General features: G+C 38.6%; 1 protein-coding gene across 14 annotated transcripts in view; it reads right to left on the reverse strand.

The window, feature by feature from the left end:
• Nucleotides 1–22,227, reverse strand: part of LOC110390642 (coiled-coil domain-containing protein 91-like) — a 79,921-nt gene that overhangs the window by 19,711 nt on the left and 37,983 nt on the right. For 10 of the 14 annotated variants that reach the window (XR_002433799.1, XR_002433798.1, XR_002433804.1 and 7 more), the window contains exons 8-11: nucleotides 17,460–17,598; nucleotides 17,183–17,376; nucleotides 5,605–5,670; nucleotides 4,684–4,761 (exon numbers count right to left, since the gene is read on the reverse strand). Coding sequence is in view for 7 of the 14 variants with exons in the window: in XM_021382037.1 (XP_021237712.1) it covers nucleotides 4,684–4,761; nucleotides 5,605–5,670; nucleotides 17,183–17,376; nucleotides 17,460–17,598 (477 nt within the window). In the remaining 7 variants the exon portion in view is untranslated. Of the gene's footprint in view, nucleotides 1–2,761; nucleotides 2,824–4,683; nucleotides 4,762–5,604; nucleotides 5,671–17,182; nucleotides 17,377–17,459; nucleotides 17,599–22,227 lie in introns of all 14 variants that reach the window. The other 4 variants (XR_002433802.1, XR_002433800.1, XR_002433801.1 and 1 more) reach the window with 1 other exon arrangement.

The raw sequence follows: 22,227 nt of genomic DNA on the forward strand, positions 1-22,227 counted from the left end.
AGGAAGCACACACTCAAATGTGTAGCAGTAGAAGTCAAAGTACAAAGACAACAACAAAAAGGTAATAAAATTATGAACTCTCTGTGAGCACACCTGTGTGCATGCACACTTGTATTCACACGCACTTGACTGAACTCTACAGAATTTCCAGCATCTGAATGAAAAATGAAAAACACTTAGTATATATGAAAAAGCAAATCATCATTTGAAAGAATTACACTCTGACTTCCTTATTTTTACTCAGGATTTACTCATGTGCTACCCAAGTTTTTTTCCCTAATATTATAAAATATTAATATCACTTTCTAAATATTCATTGGAGTACTTATACACACTACAGGAACCTATTTCTAACTAATAATCAATATAGAGATTAAGTTGAAATTACTGTCTAAGTTAAAGCAGACATAGGTGCTACAGAAAACAGATCTTTGGCCCAAGTGCAGACAACAAAAAAGAAAAAAATATATATATTTCAAATTATTTTTTCTTTAGAGATGTATTTACTTCACAGAATATAAAACACACTTTAAAGACACTTTCAAAAGTTTTTCAAGAAACTCCAAGCCAATAAAAACACGTTATCCTCAAAAACCCTGACAATTTTTTTAATCTTTATTTCTACTAATTAGCCTCTGGTGCCAAAATCATGTTCTTCAGGATATCAATAATACTATAATACCTATCAGCAAAAGTTCAGAAAGATGTAAAAGGTAACAAATGGTAGATTATGCTTGACACACACTTTGCTTAAAGTGTAAAACAACATTTACTGATATTTGCAGAGGACTTAGCTAGTCATAAGTTTACCTCCAAGAAAGCAAATTTCTTTCCAACTACATTCAGTTCTTGTATCTGTATAAATTCAGGCATCACAAAAAAGTAGCTCTGTATAGGAAACTTTATATGCCAAATCCTACTGTGTATAAACTGGAATTGTCACATATCACTGGGAAAATGAAGTATGTACTTTGCTTGTAGATTTTTGCGTTATTTTTTCCCCTAAACTGCTGTGACCATAATTGTTTCACATAAATGACTTAAAAGAAAAAAAAGGAATAAAATTCTGATTGCACGGAAAACAGTAACAGAACGGTCATTAAGGCTGATTATTATTAAGCGGTACCAAGAACTTACAGTTTTTCAGAGGAAAAAAGTTATCTGTTAAATGGCATAAAGAGATCATTAAGATTTTCTAAATTTTATTACTATTATTTTCTGTACATAAAATTCCACATTTAGGAAATAAAGCTTCCCTTTTCTTTCATCTACATTACTAACAGAGTTTAAATAGCAACTCAGACTTGCATGTCTTTGTTTCACTAGTTGGCCAAGTGAGAAGACAAAGAAGTCCCACTGTGTGACACGGCATTTCAGAGATAGCTTTCCTGTTGTGCCATAAGAACTATTAAGAGGAAACCTTTCTTTTCTATGGAGAGATGGAGTACTCCAGCCAAATAGGCCTTTAAGATACAGAATAAAATTTTCATTTAGGCCCAAATCTTTTCAAGTAATTTAAAAGAAAATTATGTAAGTCTGTACTTAATAAATTATCAGAAAAAAGTCAATTTTAAAAACAAAATAAAAGACAACTTGGACAATTTCCTTTAATTTAAATTTAACATGCATGCATAGCCTAGAAAAGTACTATATTTTTTGCTGACACCCTGCATTTGCCCAGCTGACCATAAAACATAGAGAAGAGCATGAAGATGTCAAGACCCAATGTTAAAAAAAAAAAAAGGCAAATAAATAAATAAATAAACTACCAGTTAAAACAAAACAAAAAATATTTAGGGTCTGTCTTGATGAGGTACATATAGCAGAGATTATTTATATCCAAATATAGTATACGCAAATTTCCAGATAATCAAACACTTAAATCACTAATTAACAAAACTAATTCATTAACTAATCAGTTTACTAAGGTAAAGAATACATTTGGCTATGTGATGATGAATGTCTAACTCTTACAGTTACATACTTCTGTCAGTACAATAACACTTAACATTTGAACAATTGCCACTCTGGGCAACTGCTTACCATGGCTGAAATGCTACTTTCTTCCTGAATTAATTACATAGTTATTCTGGAGAGCTGATGTTGCATGAATTTGCAGCCGGTGACCTAGCAACAAGCTGGTATTCTTGAAGCAGTCTTTCAACAGCTCTTGGAATGAGCACAGCAGAATGTAGCCTATTATATCTGTAGCATGATGTCAAAGGGTAGGCTTTCAATACAGATGCCCTTGGTAATTCATTTCTACTTCTACATACTGTGTAATGAACTTCCTTGATCCTGTGTAGCAATGGTCATCTTGTAACACTTTCTAGAGAAAGTGCTGACTTCAGATTTTAAGGATCATTAATCAACTAGTCTACGGGAGTCGAACCTTTAGGCTTCCCTTGGCCACAAAGGCTGCTCTGAAAGGAATGCCTCCTAATTGTTTCCATGGAAACAACAACAGATACAAAGAACACAATAACTCTATTAAATAGAGTAAATTCCCAGCTACAAAATACTATTTTTCATCATAGTTATCACCATTAGCTACAAATTTTCACCAGCAATGAACATGAGCCTGCATGCTGTGCTCATAAAAATATGAAACAGAAGTGACCCGCTGTTGTCACTGCTGAAAGGCACCACCCACCACCTCAGTGTGTTCATATCCACTGTTTAGTCTCCATAAACGTTCAGCATGCATCAGTGAATGTCAATGGGTGCAATTTTTTCCACATGGAGGAATTCAATTCCACACCTTTGCTTCAGATGCACTTCCATGTCAAATGCCATTTTGTCAGACTGCCCCTCTGCTGCCATCTGTTGCACAACAATAAAATGTTAAGAAATATTGGTGGGAAGGTTCAACCTCTAATGCCATATTAACAACATCTGCCTCTGACACTGTGGGTCAACATCATAAAATAGCAGGCACTATATTCAGAGCAGTCCTCATAAAATATATAGTACAGAGGACGTGGCAAGGGCACAGCGCAGTGCTAACTCATGTTATAGCAAATAACTTTATGCATTTTGATACATTGGCTAAACTCAAGTCTTGGGTACAGTGAAAAATATTCAGCCTTGCTTTCTGTTTTCATAAAAGAATTTGAGACTAAATTTCAAGACTGCTAAAAATATCACCATCTTCTTTTTGTTAAATTTTGGACTTTCTTGCAATAAAAAAATATTAAAAAATAAAGTAAGTTAATGTATACAAGTAACAAAACTACATTATATATTTTATATGCAGCCCAGGTAAGCCAAAAGGTTGGACGCCCAAGGCTTAAAGGTCATAACTTGAGCAACTTCTTAAAGCAGTTTCCTTAAAATTCAAACAGAAAACCATCTGCTAACTTAAGAATGGACTGCATTTGCTACAGAAATTGTTATGATCCTAAGTATATAATCACTATTTGAACTGATGGCTCTCTAGTAATCAAAGGCAGAATTTACAAGGCTTATATAATTAATCATCAAAGTGTTATTAGCTATATCAAAATAAGAATAGTAACATCTTTCCTCAGACTCCTGAAAACAAAAACACCACCACAGCTCCAAGTCATCAGGCCAGTGTATTCTTGGCTTTTTCAATTTCCTTCTTCCCAGTATCATATTACATTTCTTACCATGACTGAACTGGACAAAAAACTTTGACAGAGAAAACTGAAAAAGAAATATCATTTACACTGATATTGTTTTAATAAGTTTGATTGATCTATAATTCATTTTCAACTTGGCATAGTCTTCTTAACTACTTAACACTACAGCTTAGTCAAGTTTTAAGCCCTTGACTTCAATCTATACCTGAACAAACAAGTTGGCCTAACCTCCCTAGCAACACAGCAGGTTTCTTGACCAGCAGGCCCTAGACTCAAGCTTTCAGCTTACTACTTCAATAAAATGACTCAGCCTCAATCCTATCCTTCTTACTTTGCTAGTTCGAAACCAAACCTAACTAACAACATTATCAGCTTGGTGTTCCCTGCTGACAGCTGTCTCATGTTTTCCTTCTTCTCAGCAACAGCTCTGTTTTCCATTTCCTACAATCAGTTTTTTCCAGTCTGATCTTCTTTGCCTCTATTAAGTCTAATTAGAATCCTTAGTTCTGTGCATTTCTTATTAGTATGTTTTCATAGCAGTACAAAAGATACAGATTTATCCTGCACAATAATTCCTGTTCCTGTATCTTTCTGGCTCAGCACAAATAGGAAGAACTTGAAAGGAGTTACAGATTCAGCCTTATTTTATCCCAAACTCCTCCTCTTAGTGCTGTGAACATAAATAAATAAAATTAAAAAAACCTGCTCAAGTGCTCTGAGAAGCTACAGTTTGTAGTTTGTCAAGGCCAAGGAGGTCCAAAATGTAGATGCACGCTAAATAATCAAAATTAAAGTTTAACACAATTGACTAAGCATTTTTGTTTCATTCCAGACTTAACTTTCAGTATTGAAAAATGGCCAATGTACTTTATCTGAAGTTTCCCCTTTATCTAAAGTTTAGAGTGAGAAAACATGTCATGTAAAATTTCAGGCCAGGCAGTCTAAACTGAAAGCAACCAACAAAACAGTTTTATAATGAAAGAGGCTGAGCAACTAAGTATTAAAGAAGACCATCTGTAGTGCATATTTATTATATAATATGACACTGGAAAAAGTGCTATCTTAACAACTCATTTACCTTGAACTCTTCAACAATAATACTCAAGGCTTCGTGTCCAGCTTTTCTCATATCTTCTAACTCCTGCTTATGCTTTTCCTATACAAAAACATGGAAAGATTATATACAATATAAGCACATAGTATTAATTAAGAGAGTAGCTGACAACTATTTTTCTCATTTTTGCTATCTTTCATGAAAAACTATATGCCTCTTGGATTTTTGGATATTTTATACGTACTCAAAATTCAAGTTGTTCCTAAAGTTAAACTTATTTTATTAATTTTACTCTAGTACCCTCCAGATCATTCTGAATGGTTCTTTGTTTTGTTTTTTTAATTTTGTTTTTCTGATTTCTTGATGCACTTGTGGATGGCTGGACTTCTGAAGTGCTGTTAGTAAATAAAAACACAACTGTAACTTGAAAACATTGCTGAAATTTTATTTACTGACTATGTCATCAAACGATTTAAACTCTTTTATTATCAGATTCAGCTTTCGTAGAACAGCAAAACCTTTTCCTCATATCACTCTATCTTTTTCTAACATACAGAAACATTGATTTTTCTTTTGCCTTCACACAAAAAGACTTGCATGTGGTTTACAATATGTCTGCAACGTGAATACTTCATTAGACTCTCATTAGCATTTCACACTTACCAACAAGTAGCATCATCTTTTCAAATCATCATTTGGTAAAAATATGAAAAACTTTCCCCTCCTCCCTCATTATCAGTTTCAGTGATCTGCTCTTAAATCAGCTAGTACAGCAGATCACAAATGTATTAAATCATCTTGGAAAACTCATGCATGAAACGGAAGGACGTAACAAATCTTATCTTGCAACAATTACAGGTCAAGCCCATACAGAACTTGCACTGCATGTCTACTGTTTTTGGAGGAATTCAAGTTGAAAATAATACAATTTTGTTGTCGTTTAACCTTGCAGGCAGGTAAACACCGCACAGCCATTTGCTCACACTTCTCCAGGTAAGATGGGGAAGAGAACTGGAAACAAAATAGAACTCATGAGTGGCAATAAAAACTATTTATTAAGACAGAAAAGAAAAATGAAAACAAAAACAAAACAATAACTATATACACACACACATCCACAACGCAATTACTCATCACCTGCTGACTGATGCCCTGCTAACAAAACAACTGTCTGCCAACCAACAGCCGACTTGCAAAGCAATGTCTCACCACCCACTGACCAATGTCCAGTCAAACCCCGAGCAGCAGCCCACCCCCCAACAAATTCCCCACAATTTTGATAGCATTTCTGCATGATGTCACATGGTATGGAATAATCTCTTGCCTAACTCAGGCCAGCAGTCTTGCTGCCTGCTGCCAGTTTTCTGCAGGCTGCTGTTCCACCAAGCAACATTGCCCACTCCTGGGCACACTCCCATCACTCAGCAACCAAAACACCAGTGTGCTATTAACACTGTTTCAGCTGAAACCTGGACAAATTCTGTTTTGTAAGAGCTGTATAATCAATCAATCAATAAATAAATAAAACAAAGCATGTTCAATTATGAAAGTCTTACACTACCATTAAAAACAATCAGTCTATAACTCCATTAAATTTGATTAGAAAATTCTGCTAAGCCATTTGGTTCCATCCTAGCAAAAAGAGTCTGAAATCATGGTTATACATACTAATTATTGGCCCAAATATAATTAGATTCAGATTAACTTGAATAGAATTTCTTTTTGCAAAGCCCTGCAAGAACAACTGAAATGAAGCAGAAAAACTGAAGATGGAAATATTTTGAAGTGTAAATAAACTCCTACTTCCAATAACAATATACAGCAACATCTGTGCACATCTGTTTAATTGCACTGACATACAGACATCATAAACTAGCTCATCTCAGATGTTTTACGTAGAAAGGGCTGAGCTAGTCATATTTTAACAGCACAGTCCTACAGAATTGGTATAAAGGGGAAAAATATGATCTAATGTTTAATTCTGCAAGTCAAATTTAAATAAGTTCACCGTGAAAAGTGAACAAAAAAAATAAGAAAGCAGTAGCTATTAAAATAGCACAACAAGGATTTTTTAAAAAAAATCTACAGAATGAGGAGTTTCACTTTCAATACTTGTTCTAACAGGAAAAAAGAATAAGAGAAAGCATTCTATATTGAAAAAGACCTTCAAACTAGAAGAGATAAAACAGTAAGATTTCAACTGAAGATCTGTCTGAAATACTTTAACAGTAAGACACAGTAGATCAAGTGTGTTCACCAACAAAGTGACATATTTAGAGTGCAGTGTCAAAACCAACTTCAAAGGGGCCTAACTAAGAAAACTGACCTCAAAATAGTGTAAGTATGAAAAACTATCTCAGAAGAAACTGACACCTGAAAATGGGCTCAGGAGTGACACCAAATAAATAACAAAGTCGGACTTTGAAGACCAGCTGCACCACAGAGTTTGCAGTCACATACGCCTCCATAACAAAGGCTCAATTTGTCCAGGAAATCTTGTAGGAAAGAAAAGTTTGTGCAGTATGGGGAATTCTCAGAAAGAAAGGCTACAGTTTGGAAAGAAAAAGAATACTTTTTACATCAGTGAGATGTAAGAGGGCATAGGACACTGCCTCTTAGAGTAGACAACAGATGCTGCTAATTTGTTTCACCTGAGGTTTCCTATTCTCCAACAAGATTTTATTGGTCCCAGACTACTTACTGCTTTTCAGATGGCTAAGTTGCTGTAAAAGTTCCTTGGTGCTCTCCCTTCTGATGGCATTTTCAGGACGCCATCTGTACCCTTCAAGAATGCTCCCGGTTCACAGGTCGAGTTCCCAACCTAGCAGTCCTCAACCTGGACAGTATTTTCTCTTGCCAGTGTTTTAGCAGATAATTCCTGCCTGTTGTGTTTCCAGGGCCAGGTCACCTTTATGGCTGCTCCCATCATAAATACAGGTTCCCTCACTAGCACTGCCAGGCAAATCAAGATGCAAAGCAAAAAACAAATTGTGTCATCTTATAATAATTTTCTCAAGTTTTCCAGAATTTGAAACATGTCCAAAGTCACATGCCAAATGGGAAGTAACAAAACAAACTACAGCAGCAATGCCAAGGTGTACCTATGAACATGGAGATCCCGTTTAACACATTTTAAGAGTACTGACTTTCTTCAACTACTCCGTGAAGTAAAGGAAAATAGTTACTAGGAAAGAACTAATAGTAAGGAATCAGCTTTGCTACTTTCAGATGTATCAACCAATGTCTATGACAGTTTGAAGAGAGAAGGAAAGAGTATTATTTATTACAAGTACACTGATCTCCTTCTATGACGAGGTGTCCCACCTAGTGGATGAGGGAAAGACTGGGGACATAGTCTGCCTAGACTTTAGTGTAACATTTGTCAGTGTATCCCACAGCATTCTCCTGGAGATGCTGGCAGCACATGACTTGGACGGGGTATTCTTTGCTGGGTAAAAAACATGCTGGACGGCCAGGCCCAGAGACTGGTGGTGAATGCAGTTAAATCGAGCTGGCAACTGGTCTCTAGAGGTGTACCTCAGGGGGGAGTGCTGGGGCAAGTCCTGTTTAACATCTTTATTGATGATCTGAAGGAGGGGATTGAGTGCAGCCCTCATAAAGTTTACAGATGACAACAAGTTGGGAGGATGTGTTGATCTGCCTGAGGGTAGGAAGGCCCTACAGAGGGATCTGGATGGTCTGGATCCAGGGGATGAGGCCAATTGCATGAGGCTTGACAAGACCAAGTGCTACATCTGGCACTTTGGTCACAACAGCCTGTGCATTGCTACAGGCTTGGGGCAGAGTGGCTGAAAAACTGTGAGTTGAAAAAGGATCTGGGGATGTTAGCTGACAGTCAGATGAACAGTGGCATCCTGGCTTATATCAGAAATAAACTAGTCAGCAGGACTAGGGAGGTGATTGACCCTCTGTACTCAGCCTTGGTGAGGCAGCATCTTGAGTGCTGTGTTCAGTTTGGGGCCTCTCACTATAAAAGAAATGGAAGCTTTGGAGCATGCCCCAAGAAGGGCAGCAAAGCTGGTGAAAGATCTCACAAGTCTCATGAGGGGAAGCTGAGGGATTGTTTAGTCCGAAGAAGAAGAGGCTCAGGGGAGACCTTACTGCTCTCTACAACTACCTGAAAGGAGTTTGTAGTGAGGTGGGGGGTCAGTCTCTTCTACTAGGTAACTAGCATTAGGACAAGAGGCAATGGCCTTAAGCTGCACCAGAGGAGGTTCAGGTTATTAGGAAAAATTTCTTCTCAGATATAGTAGTAATGCATTGGAACAGGCTGCACAGGGAAGCAGTGGAGTCACTATCCTCGGAGATTTTCAAGAAATGCATAGATGTTGCACTGAGTGATGTGATTTAGTGGGCATAGTGGTGAGGGGTTGATGATTGTACTAGATGATCTTATTGGTCTTTTCCAATCATAATGATTCTATGTGGAAGCCAATTTTCTGAGTTCATGCTGACTGCTTAGCTCCTGTAAGGCTATGTATCTCCAGAACTATTTGGAAGTCCAAGTCAATATAAAAAAAGTGATAGTCTCTCCTCCTAAATTCTGTTGAAATTTAAAATGACAAACTATAGGCCCTAGATGCAAACAAATTAGAAGGTGTTTTTCCATCTTCGACACACAATTCTTTTTTATACTATTAAATCATTAAGAATCATCATATTAGACTCAATTACTCCATTACGTCTTTTCCCTTTCCACATAAGTTATCAACTCTTTTTTTTCCTTCCAAAGCATCAATTTCAAAACTAACAAATAATATTTAGTGTCATAATGGTTCTGTTAATATACCAGTCTTTATTCAATAGCTCAAGTATAGGGAAAAAAATAATCTTTTGAACACAACAGAACTGAATCAAAGAAAAAGCAAGTTAAACATGAGAATAAATCCATAATGTCTAATTATATACACACTAGAGTGTGCTATTGTATATAAGATAAAGATTGCTTGATTAAATAATGTGAGCTTTCCTAAAGTAAGATACCGATTGCCTTCAGGTCTACAGTATCTTCACTTTGATCATATTGTCAGGATGCTAGTGAAAGAAGCATCTGGAAGCCTAACAATATAAGAACAAATACTGTTTCTGGAAGAAAAAAACATTTCAGATTCCATTACGTTACCAACAGAACACATAGTATGCACAACTTTAAGCTCACCACAGGAACCAAGGAGAGACTATATTTTATACAAGAAAATATCATTGCTACCTGGAGTACACAATGACAGAACTCTTTGAAGTGAATAATGGAGCGAGCTACTGAGTGAATTTTCATGAGCAACTTCCTATTATGGTGGTGAAGACACTTACTGCTTACTTAAAACTGGGCTAAGCCAGAGCTGAATGACTGTCAATGGACCAGTCTTCTGGGAGGCATTACGAATTACTACATGTGAAAAATTATGTAAAGGAAATAGTATGCGAGTACCTGTACATACCAAAAACTATGACAATTGTAGTCCCCCAAGCAACTGCAACAACTCTTCAAGCACTTGCACTACATACTGAAAATTTGTTACATTTAAGACATTAATACTGTGTGAAAAAACAACTACAGTTTGTATCTGCTCATATATTCTGCAGGATATAGAGACTCTCCAATGAGGATGTTAACTGAGAAAAGATATAAGTAACAAGCAGAAATCATTAAACAATCTGTTAACTAAGTGTTCTTAGCATTAATAACCATTTTGCTAGCAAAACTGTGTGACATGGTAAATGGCAAAGTACATTTGGTTCAGGAAGCCTCCTCTGACTGCCATCAGGTTTCTAAAATACTATATATATAATTACTTTTTAGGAATAGAGCTACAGCTGTGCCAGGGCTTCTTATGCTACCAATGTTTTGGCACTTCCCCACATAATCAAGATAATGGGACTTAATACCAAGGGAATGCCAAGGAGAAACAGCACACAAGAAAATAAACCCAGAAAGGCTGTCAGAAGAAAATGATGGTTAAGCTGGACAGTACAAAGAAAAGGCTGAGGTACTTAATACCACCTTTGCCTCAGTTATCACTAGTAAGGCTGACCATGCAAGCGTAAAGCATGAGAAGGAAGCATACAGACGACAGAATCAAGGACAGATAACCTGGAAGGAATACACCAATGTTGTCTGAAATTAGGAAAGCCAAAAGCAAACTGGAATTGAATCTAATAGGGGATATCAAAGACAAGAATGTCTCTTGTAAGTATGTAAGTTGCTCCAAAAGTAATGTTTCCTATTTATTTCAATGGAAACTACAACAGATACTAAGAGCACAATGACACTATTTGATTCTATAATTCAAAACAATGAGCTGAAGACAACGCTGAATGAAGATCAATTTCTACCATGAAAGTTAGGAGATGACAGTATAGAGAGAGAGTAGCTTCTAGAGACCTCAAGTAATATCTGCAGAAGAAAATAATGCAAATTATATCCTCTGCTCTTTTTGTGAAGAAGTAAATGCATTAGAGATTTGATATTGAATGATACTGATCCCCTAGCATCCTCAAAAACAGAACTTATGTTTGAAAATCTGAGGACAGCTGATGAAAAATATGATTGATGGGCAAGTCTAACAAATTAACAGAACTTGTAGATCAACCAAGACACAATAATCTTTTCATCAAGCTATTGTATTTGTTCCATTAGAAAGGTGACAAGAATTGTGTAGATCAGAAGACAGAATGACGATCAGCTTGGGAATCTAAGCATCAATTCAAGAAGTTTGGGATAATGTCAAGAAGACAGCAAGGCTTTGTAAAGACTTGTTCAGCTGATGATCTGCAAGATAAAATAAGCTTCTCTTGACATTGTTGTTCAAAAGAAGAAAGGGTCAAGAAATGAAATAGAACACTTGACACTTAGATCATACTGCCCAAGCCAGAATGCAAACTGCATCTACAATTAACTCCAACATTTCCCTTGCACATAGTGAATTGCTATCAAAATGTCAATTTTGCGATTTAAGTCATTGGTTATTTGCTACACATTCAAATACATATAACAAATTCCTAAATAACCTAAGCATGTAGGAAAAAAAAGACAATATACAAGTTACACCTTCACAAGAGACAACAAGAAGTAAATTGAAAAAGCAGAGCTAATCTTTTTTATTTTAAAATACAGAAAGAGTACTTCTTTGGTTTCTGAAGAAAAAGGGTTTGTTACTTAACTTCAGTAAAATCCCAGATAGAAGGAAGCATCTCCTACAGTCCAGAAAAAGCAAGCCACGGACACACAGATTTTACAGTAAGTCTTTCTTGTTTTTAGTTGTGTAACTTAGGGAAATACTCCTGCAGTTCTACATTCTGAATTACTGTGAGATTTACTGTAAAATCTCATAGAACATAAATATATTGCATAGTATGTGTTCCTATTGTAACTAGACAAACAAGTTTCCAAAGACCAAAAGTGTTACATTTTATGCAATTGTAATTTAAGTTTATAGTAACTGATATTCTGATTAGTATAAAATTTCAAATACTGCATTAATCAGATTTCTGGTTCAGACATTCCTGGCCCTGCCCTTAATTACTAATGTCTGTTTTCTGGCAATGAGCTAGGTCAGACTCGAGTAAAATATTCCAAATAATTTAGTCCGGGGAGTATCCCCTGGATTTCAGTTATGACCTTCCTGAATAGGAGCAGACATTTATTTTTCTTGGTTTATGATCAAAGTATTAAATCACAACATCACACAATCATTCCTGTTGGAAAGGATCTCCTGGGGTCCTCAAGTCGATCTTCCTACTGAAAGCAGGATAAACACTGACTGCAGACCAGTCTGTTCAGTTGGACCTTGAAAACCTCCAAGGATGGAAGTTCTACAATATCGCTGGTTAAAACATTCTAATGCTTACCTTCATCAATTTTTTTTCCTTATACCAAGTTCTAACTTCCTATATTTCCATTTACAAACTCATCCGCCTGCTGTGTGCCTTAGTAGAACCTGCCTCACTCCCTCTTTCTGACATCACAGGTATTGGACATCTGTAGCAACCCCCGGGGGGGTTAGAAATAGACAATCTTAAAGGTCCCTTCCAACACAAGCCACACTGTGATTCTATGATCTGCCAGTAGGCTTCCTCTAAGCCTTCCCTTCTCCAGGTTGAGGAGGTCAGTATAAAGGATTCATTGCATTCCCCTTATCCACAATCCGGTTGGTTCATCACAGAAGGTAATCCAGGTTGATCAGGCACAAATATCTTTTGATAAATCTATACCGGCTATTCCCAGTCTCTTTCTTCATGTGCCCCAAATGGCTGCCAATGGCATTTGTTCCATACATTTCCAAAGGACCAAAAGGCTGGTAAACTGGTAAATCTGTAAACCATCCTTTTCATCTTCCTCCAGTAATCAGACTTTCCTCAGTCTCCACAATGATAGAGATCTTCCCAGAGTGACATCAGTCAGGTATCACCTGCATCAAACTCTGCTCTCCCGAATTCTGTGGGCTGTCCTCTCCAATACTCTGTAGCCTGAGTTGCTAATTCTTATAAATGACAACCTCACCTCCTCTTCTAGACTGCCTTTCTAATGAGCTAATATCTATTATCCATATCATAGTTCTAGCCACACATAGAATCTCAAAACATCTCAGTTATTTAAACATTAGTTTAACCGCTGTACACAGAGCTCCTCTTGCTTGTTTCCCAGGCTGCATGTACTTGCATATGCCCACTCAGCATGGCTCCCTGAAAAATGATTCAAATCTCATGTTGCTTGTTAAGTGGAAATCTGGTTATTTGGTTATTTCTTTTACCACTTCTCAACAGTGAGCATCTAAAATCACACTTAGAAATATATAGATGCTAAACTCAGATATGAAAGAAACACATAAAACATCCAAGAAGGAATGACAGTATTCAGTCCTTAAGTCTACTTTTAGGAAACTTGGCTTGTTTAGCAAAGACTGGCTACCTCTAGTTCCTTTATAAACCTAGACACCTAAAGAGTATTCCTATGTGAAAACTGTAAAATATACTAAATTGGTTTTTTTTAGCTTGTGACCTAATAGAAACAGACTGCCTCGCTCCAATTTATAGGAGGGAGAGGAGGTTCTTCATATTAAATACGCTGCGAGATTAAGAAGAAGGGTTCAGACACAAGTCAAAGAAGAAAAAGAGAATCTCTACTATCCTTTCTGTGAAACAGTAACATAACTGAAGTAAAATCAATACACTTTACTCAAGAGAATTTACATTTCCCGAGGAAGGCACAGAAACAAGAGCTTGATTTTAATCTTTTTCCTATTAAAAAGATGATATATTTAATCTATTTTCTTCCTCTAAACGAAGTCTTCAAATAATCAAAAATAAAATTTTAATGAATCATAGAATCATAGAATGAGCTAGGTTGGAAAAGACCTACAAGATCACCTAGTCCAACCATGAAACCAGAATATATCAGACATATCATATACTCTGAAAAAGTCAGCAATTATCAATACTACATTAAGTTACTCACAGATAGCCAAAAGCTATTACAATGTTAGCTTTTTGAAAACACATAGACCTGTGACATTTTAATAATGACATATCATTAAACAGTATTGTCTAAGCCATTTTAGGCTCATTACTGGGGCCACTCCTATTCAACATCTTTATCAATGACCTTGATGAGGGGACTGAGTGTAAGACTCTCTGTAAGTTTGCAGATGACACCGAGTTGGGAGGGAGTGTTGATCTGCCGGAGGGTAGAAAGGTACAACAAAGGCTCCTGGATCGACTGGATTGATGGGCCAAGGTAAACCATATGAGCTTCAGTAGAGCCAAGTGTCGGGTCCTGCACTTTGGTCACAACAACCCCAGGCAACACTACAGGCTTGGGGAGGAGTGGCTGGAAAGCTGCCTGATGGAAAGGGACCTTGGTGTGCTAATGGACAGTCGGCTGAATATGAGCCAGCGGTGTGCCCAGGTAGCCAAGAAGGCCAATGGCATCCTGGCTTGTATCGGGAATGGTGCGGTGAGCAGGACTAGGGAAGTCATCCTGCCCCTGTACTCGGCACTGGTGAGGCCCCACCTCGAGTACTGTGTTCCGTTTTGGGCACCTCAATACAGAAAGGACATGGAGGTGCTGGGGCAAGTCCAAAGAAGGGCAACAAGGCTTGTGAAGGGCTTGGAGAATATGCCCTACGAGGAGCGACTAAAGGAACTGGGGCTGTTTAGTCTGGGGAAGAGGACGCTGAGGGGAGACCTTCTTGCTCTCTTCAAATACCTGAAAGGTGACTGCACTGAGAGCAGGGCTGGTCTCTTCTCACTGGTGACAGGTGACAGGACAAGGGGAAATGGCCTCAAGTTGCACCAGGGGAGGTTTAGGTTGGTTATCAGGAAAAACTTCTTTACAGAAAGGGTTGTTAAGCACTGGAATAGACTCCCCAGGGAGGTGGTTGAGTCACCATCCCTGAATGTGTTTAAAAACCACTTGGATGTTTTGCTCAGGGACATGATTTAGCGGTGGGCTGTTAGAGTTAGGGTAGTATGGTTAGGTTGTGGTTGGACCTGATGATCTTGAAGGTCTTTTCCAACCTGAGCAATTCTATGATTCTATGATCTTTTAAAAAATTAATTAAAAAAAGCAATGCTATTACAGAAACTGACAAAAATGCAAATGGATTCAGATAAATATTCAAAATTCTGAAACTACAGCAAAAGCAAAAATGCACACACCTGTGCTTTTTGAAAGATACTCTAAGAGAGATACAATTCAACATTCTTGACAATGGCATGTTTTTATTTTATTTCACACACTTGGTTTACTTCTCAATCTTGATGATGTCAAGACACACAAAAAAAACCCTGAACTATCATAAAGATTCTTTGAGAAACTAAACCAACTCTTTTTGTGTAACAGGCTTTCTGAAATACTTACTCCTAAGAGGAGACTATTAATTGAGGGATGAAACATGAAGTTCAGGATAACGTTAGAAAAAACATTTAAGTTAAATTTGGCCTTCAGTTGAAACTTTTACTTACTTCAGTAGAAGCTCTGAAAGTAATGCCTCCTATTTTATTATGATGGTCATGACATCAGAGGTGGATGTTGGCAGCATGTGGCAGCAGAGGCTGAACCTTTCCAACAACATTCCGTTACATTTTGTTGCCATGCAACAGATGGCAGCAGAGGGACAGTCTGACAAAATGGCGTCTGACATGGAAGTGTTTATGAAGCAAAGATGTGTCAATGAATTCCTCCAAGCAGAAAGAACTACACCTACTGACATTTATTGATGCTTGCTGGATGTTTATGGAGGCCAAACAGTATATGTGAGCACAGCAAGGCAGAGGACAGCACATTTCAGCAGTGGTGACAGCAACAGTGGGTCACCTCCACTGGTGTAGATTTTTAGAAGTGCAGCCTACAGGCTCTTGCTCATCACTGGTGAAAATGCTAACAATAATGGTGGTGGCAATGTTGAAAACCAGTGTTTTGCAGCTGAGAATTTGCTCTATCACACTCTTTGTTATTGTGCTCTTTGTATCTGTTGTAGTTTCCATGGTAACACAGAGGAGGCATTACTTTCAGAGTGACCTATGTACAAAAACAACATTAACATTTTCAAATTGGGTATATTTATGAAGAATGTCATGTAAATTAGATACTGAATTTCCATCTAAAATCAAAGGTAGATTATTACATTAAAATTGCCTACATTAATTCTAGTGGCTCAACACAGCTAGTGTACAAGCACAGAAACATTTATGTTTAATAGTACAGAAACAGAAATAGGAAAGATGGCAAAATGGTATGGTATTTTCCATGTGTACATGATCTAGGTATGCCAGTCATCCCTAAATCTCCAGAGCCAGCTCAAGAAGAGGAACTCTATTTCACAGCTTAACTTCCCAGTAACAGAAGAATCTGTATATTCAGAATTCAGCTGTCCAGTTTAGTTGTGGCTCAGAGTACGGTCAAGCCTGTATTTTCTACCCTCCTCCTTCAATATGAACTAAAGTTAAGGTGGAGTTATTTAAAATTGAATTGAAACTTTAACACAAAACAGGCCACAGCTACACTTTTTTTGCTCTTAGCATTCTTATACACTGTCATAGAATCATAGAATATTTCACGTTGGACCATACGGATTATTGAGTCAACTCCTGTCCACACAGGACCACCAAAAAATGAGACCATAATGTCTGAGAGCATTGTCCAGATGCTTGTTAAACTCTGGCAAACTCAGCGCAATTATCATTTCTCTGGGGAGCCTGTTACAGTGCCTGAAAACCCTCTCAGTAAAGAACCTTTTCCTGATATCCAACTTGAACCTTTCTTGTTGCAGCTTCATGCCATTCCCTCAGGTTCTATCGCTGGTCATCAGAGAGAGGAGGATCAGCACCTGCACCACAGTTCCCCTCATGAGGAAGCCATAGCCACAGTGAGGTTTCCCTTCAGTATCTTATTCTCTAGGCTGAACAAACCAAGGGACTTCATCTGCTCCTCACAAGCCTTCCCCTCTAGACCCTTCACCATCTTTGCAGTCCTCCTTTGGACGTTCTCCAATAGTTTCCTGACCTTTTTGTACTGTGGTGTCCAAAACTGCACACAGTACTCAAGGTGAGGCCGTACCAGTGCAGCGTAGAACAGGACAATTACTTCCCTTGACTGGCGAGCAATGATACGCTTGATGCACCCCAGGATACAGTTGGTCTTCCTGGATGCCTGGGCACACTGATGACTCATGTTCAACTTACTGTCAGTCAAGATCCCTGTAAAGCAAACAAAGGCAATGACAGAGCCTTTATTTGAGGCACTATAGAACAAGATATCAAAGAAAGAGGAATTAACTCACCTCTCCTAGCAGCAGTTTGGAAAAAAGGGTGAGCTGAGGAATGCAGCCGGTTCAAACTCTGGTCCACCAGGAAAGGAGCAGGGGGGGCGGAGGGCATACCATGCAGGCTCTGAGTGCATACGTGCTCCCAGAAGCACGGCTGGAAGTACCACCAAGAGGGAGAGAGAGGAAGGGTGGATCAGGGCTCCCCTGCTCCGGCCACTTGAGTGCTCACATACTGGTTCAGGCTGTGACGTGGCAATTCCACTTCAACCTCCAAATCTCTTTCAGCAGGGCTGAAAGTTGTTAAACATCATGCAGTTGGTGATTGCTCGGCCATCTAATTTGTCTAAATCTCTCTGCAAGGCCTCTCCATCCTTGACAGAGTCAACAGCTCCTCCCAATTCAGTACTGTCAGCAAACTTAAAACACCTTCCAGTCCTACATCCAAGTCATTAAAACATTACATAGAACCAGCCCTAAAATGGAGTCCTAGGGAACCCCACTAGGTGACCATCTGCCAGCCTGATGTGACCCCATTTACTATAAATCTTTGGGCCTAACCCATCAACCAATTGCTCACCCAGCACATAGCATAAGGCTAGACAAAAATGTATGCCTTTTGTCCAGAAGGATACTGTGAGAAACAGTAATGAAAGTTTTACTAAAATCCAAGGAGATAATATTAACTGGCTTCCCTTAGTCAACTAGATGAGTGACCTTGTCAGAAAAGGAAATTAACTTAATTAAACAGGACCTTCCCCTCATGAACCTGTGTTGGCTGTGATCAATGACTGCATTGTCCTTCAGGTGTTTTTCAATAACTCCTAGCATAATTTTCTCCATAATTTTATCAGGCATTTAAGTGATACTGACAGGCCTGTAATCACCACTCTATTGCCCTTCTTGAAAATTGGAATGTCTGCCAGCTTCCAGTCAAATGGGACCTCTCCACATTCCCAAAACTTTTGAAAAATAATTGAGAGAGGTCTCACGCTGACATTGGCCAGCTCTCTGAGTACCCTGTAGTACCACAGACTTATATACATCCAGGTGGAGCAGCAAATCCCACACAAGCTCAGCGCTGTCTGGGAACTGATCATTACCGTAGTCACAGTCCTACAGCTCAGGCCACCTGGAGTGCCAGAGCCCATAATCAGTGTTGAAGACAAAGGTAAAGAAGGCATTAAACATCTGTACTTTGTCTATGTCCCTGTTTGTAAGACTACCATTTTCATCAAGTAAAGAAGCCATGCTCTCTTTGGTCCTCCTTTTGTTGTTAACGTATTCAAAAAGAAAACCTTATTATTGGCCCCCACAGTACTGGATAGCTTCAACTCTAACTGAGCTTTGGCTACACTAATTTTCTCTTTATCATGTGAACAAAATCCCTGCAGTCTCCCACATGTTGCCTGACCTTGCTTCCAGTGGCCACTTTCTTTTTCCACCTAAGCTCTAAAAGAAGATCCCTGTTCAGCCAAGCTGGCCTTCTGCCCTCCTTGTTTGACTTCTAGCATTTTGGAATTGCCTGTTTCTGTGCTCTCAGGAGCAGAAGGTGGTACTTAGACAGTGACCAGCACTGATGGACCCCAATGCTTCCAAAATAAGTTTCCCAGGGGATCTTATTAACAGCTTCCCTGAACAGCCTGAAATCTGCTCTCCCTATATCCAGCACTGAGGTTTTGTTTTTTTGAGGAGTTTTCCTCCTATCATTTCTTTTAAAATCAACCACTTCATGGTCACTATGGCCACCAATCACTCTTTCACTAAATGGTCTTTAAGGTACACTCCAATCTAAGCCACTCTAAGATTCTATGACTTTTTCCTCATAATTTGAAGCTTTATAATTTAAATGTCACATTTAGTGGAAACTCAATGAAAAGAATCCCCAAACAGTAACAGCTTCAGAAATAAACAGATGAAACATTATCTAATAAGAGTAATGATTGTACTTACATTACCACGTAGTTTAATTCCAGCTATGAATTAAAGCACAACCTTTGCATAATTACATACCAATCTGTCAACATTTTCTTCAGCATAAGCTTTCTTACCTTTCTAAAATATCACTTAAATAAGGTGTCCATCTGATCTGCTTCTTTACACACAAGAACATCACTCAAAATGCAATATTAGTGTTGAACTAGTTAATTTTTTAATCATGACTTTTTGCAGCAGTAGAAATATTGTTAAACTGAAGTCACTGTTGCAATAAAAATTGCAGAGATGTTCCCTAAACAAAAATGGGAAACAGAAACAAAGGATTCCAAACAAAAACATTTTCAGTACGTTCAAAAAAGAACTATAGATCTATTAAGTTAGAATAATAGAAGTTAGTTGCCAAAAGAAAAAAAAAAGTCTATTTCAAAAAGAAAGATCACACTACATCAACTACATTGTGCTGTGAAAAAAAATGAGCCTGCTTAAGTTCCAGAAACTGTTGACGACGGGAAAAAATGTGTCTAACCACAACTAGAGTTTTCCAACACAATGTGGTGCTCAAGTAAAACTGTGTGGTAAATCAAAGAAATAGCAGAGGAAAAGTATGATCCAGCTCTTAGTGATTCATCAAAAACTGTTGTCTGCAGCTAGACCAGACATCGTAAGTCTTATCAGCTAAACAATCTATTCAAATAATAAGTTCCCACTTAAAGGGCTAGAACTCAAGAACTATTTTCTCTTCTCAAACCAAATGTTCCTTTTCTGATTTTTAAGTTAGAGAATGTCACCTGCTAACAGGATTATTAAGAGAAAACAGATAATCTGCATCAGAAAACAGAATATGGATACTAAAAACTGAGAGATTCTTTTGATCTAAAGTATCATATTAAAGCTCAAGTGAACTCCTACATACTACATGAATCTTATTAACATTTTTCTGCTTTATTTGTTCACATGACAGGTTTGAAATGTATTATGTAGGCTTTCATTATACATTGTGAATCTACCAGAAAAACATTTATGTTTGCATACACATTTTCCAGGTATATATACAGAAACCTGCAATAATAAAAACTCATCCCCTAAAAACCTGCTTGTATCTTTGCTACTCTCTATGACATTTGAAAAGTCGTGGCAACCAGGTGATGTCCCTGGTGACTGGAAAAAAGGTAACATCATACCCATTTTTAAGAAGGGTAAAAAAGATGACCCCTGGAACTGCCAACCTATCAGTCTCACCTCTGTGCCAGGGAAGATCATGGAACAGATCCTCCTGGAAGCTATGCAAAGGCACATGGAAGGCAGGGAGGTGATACGGGAGAACCAGCATGGCTTTACCAAGGACAAATTCTGCTTAACCAACCCAGTGGCCTTCTATGATGGTGTCACTGCATCAATGGACAAGGGAAGAGCCACTGATGTCATCCATCTGGACTTCAGTAAGGCCTCTGACACAGTACCCCACAACATCCTTCTCTCCACATTGGAAAGATATGGATTTGATGGATGGACTGCTCAATGGACAAAAGAACTGGATGCAGGATTGAGTACAGAGAGAGGTGGTCAATGGCTCAATGTCTGGATGGAGATTGGCAACAAGTGGTGTCCCCCAGGTGTCAGTGCTGGGGCTGATACTGTTTTAATATCTTCATCAGTAACATTGACAGTAGGGTCGAGTGCATCCTCAGCAAGTTCGCTGATGACAGAAAGCTGTGGGGTGCAGTTGACACACCAGAGAGATGGGATGCCATACAGAGGGACCTAGACAGGCTTGAACAGTGGGCTCAGGTAACCTCATGAAGTTCAACAAATCCAAGTGCAAGGTCTTGCACCTGGGTCAAGGCAGTCCTCACTACCAATACAAACTGGGGGATGAAAGGATTGAGCACAGCCCTGCTGAAAAGGACTTGGGAGTACTGGTTGATGGGAAGGTGGACATGAGCCTGTGATGTGCCCTCACAGCCTAGAATGCCAACCATATTCTGGACTGCATCAAAAGATGAGTGGCCAGCAGGTCAAGGGAGGTGATCCTGCCCCTCTACTCTGCGCTGGTGAGGCTTCACCTGGAGTATTGCATCCAGATGTAGAGCTCTCAGTACAGGAGAGAAATGGACCTCTTGCATTGTGTCCAGAGGAGGGCCACAAAAATGATCCATGGAATGGAACACCTCTCCTACGAGGTGTGGCTGACAGAGCTGGGGCTCTTCAGCCTGAAGAAGAGAAGGCTGCAAGGTGACCTGATAGTGGCCATTCAGGATGCAAAGGAGAAGCTACAGGAAAGAAGGGGACAGACTCTTTAGCAGGGTCTGTGGTGCTAGAACAAGGGGAAATGGCTTCAAGCTCAGAGAGGGTAGATTTAGGTTAGATATAAGGAAAAAATATTTTACAGTGAGGGTGGTGAGGCACTGGAACAGGTTACCTAGTATTGTGGTTATTGCCCTGTCCCTGGAGACTTTCAAGGTGAGGCTGGATAAGGCCCTGGGCAATCTGATCTAGCTGTGGATGTCCATGTTCATTGCAGGTGAGTTGGACTAGATGGCCTTCAGAGGCCCCTTCCAACTCTAAGGATTCTATAATTCTATCTTCCTATTCACTTGCTTTCAGATGGTACAGATAGCTGTAAGAAAGTTTTAGTCTGTGACTACAATTGGACAGCTTTTTTTGAATGAAGAAAAACATAACCAGGTGACTGATGAATTCCAGAGCTTCCAGCATCTATTATCAATAGAACTAAAAAGAGTCCAGAAAATGAATTGGAAAAACTTATTGAACAAAAAAGATAAAGTCTGTATTCTGGTTCTGCCACTCACTTATCTTAAAATTATAGAACTCTGTATTTACATCATGG

The sequence above is a fragment of the Numida meleagris genome, unplaced genomic scaffold (genome assembly GCF_002078875.1).
Source record: "Numida meleagris isolate 19003 breed g44 Domestic line unplaced genomic scaffold, NumMel1.0 unplaced_Scaffold165, whole genome shotgun sequence".
Classification (NCBI taxonomy): Eukaryota; Metazoa; Chordata; class Aves; order Galliformes; family Numididae; genus Numida; species Numida meleagris.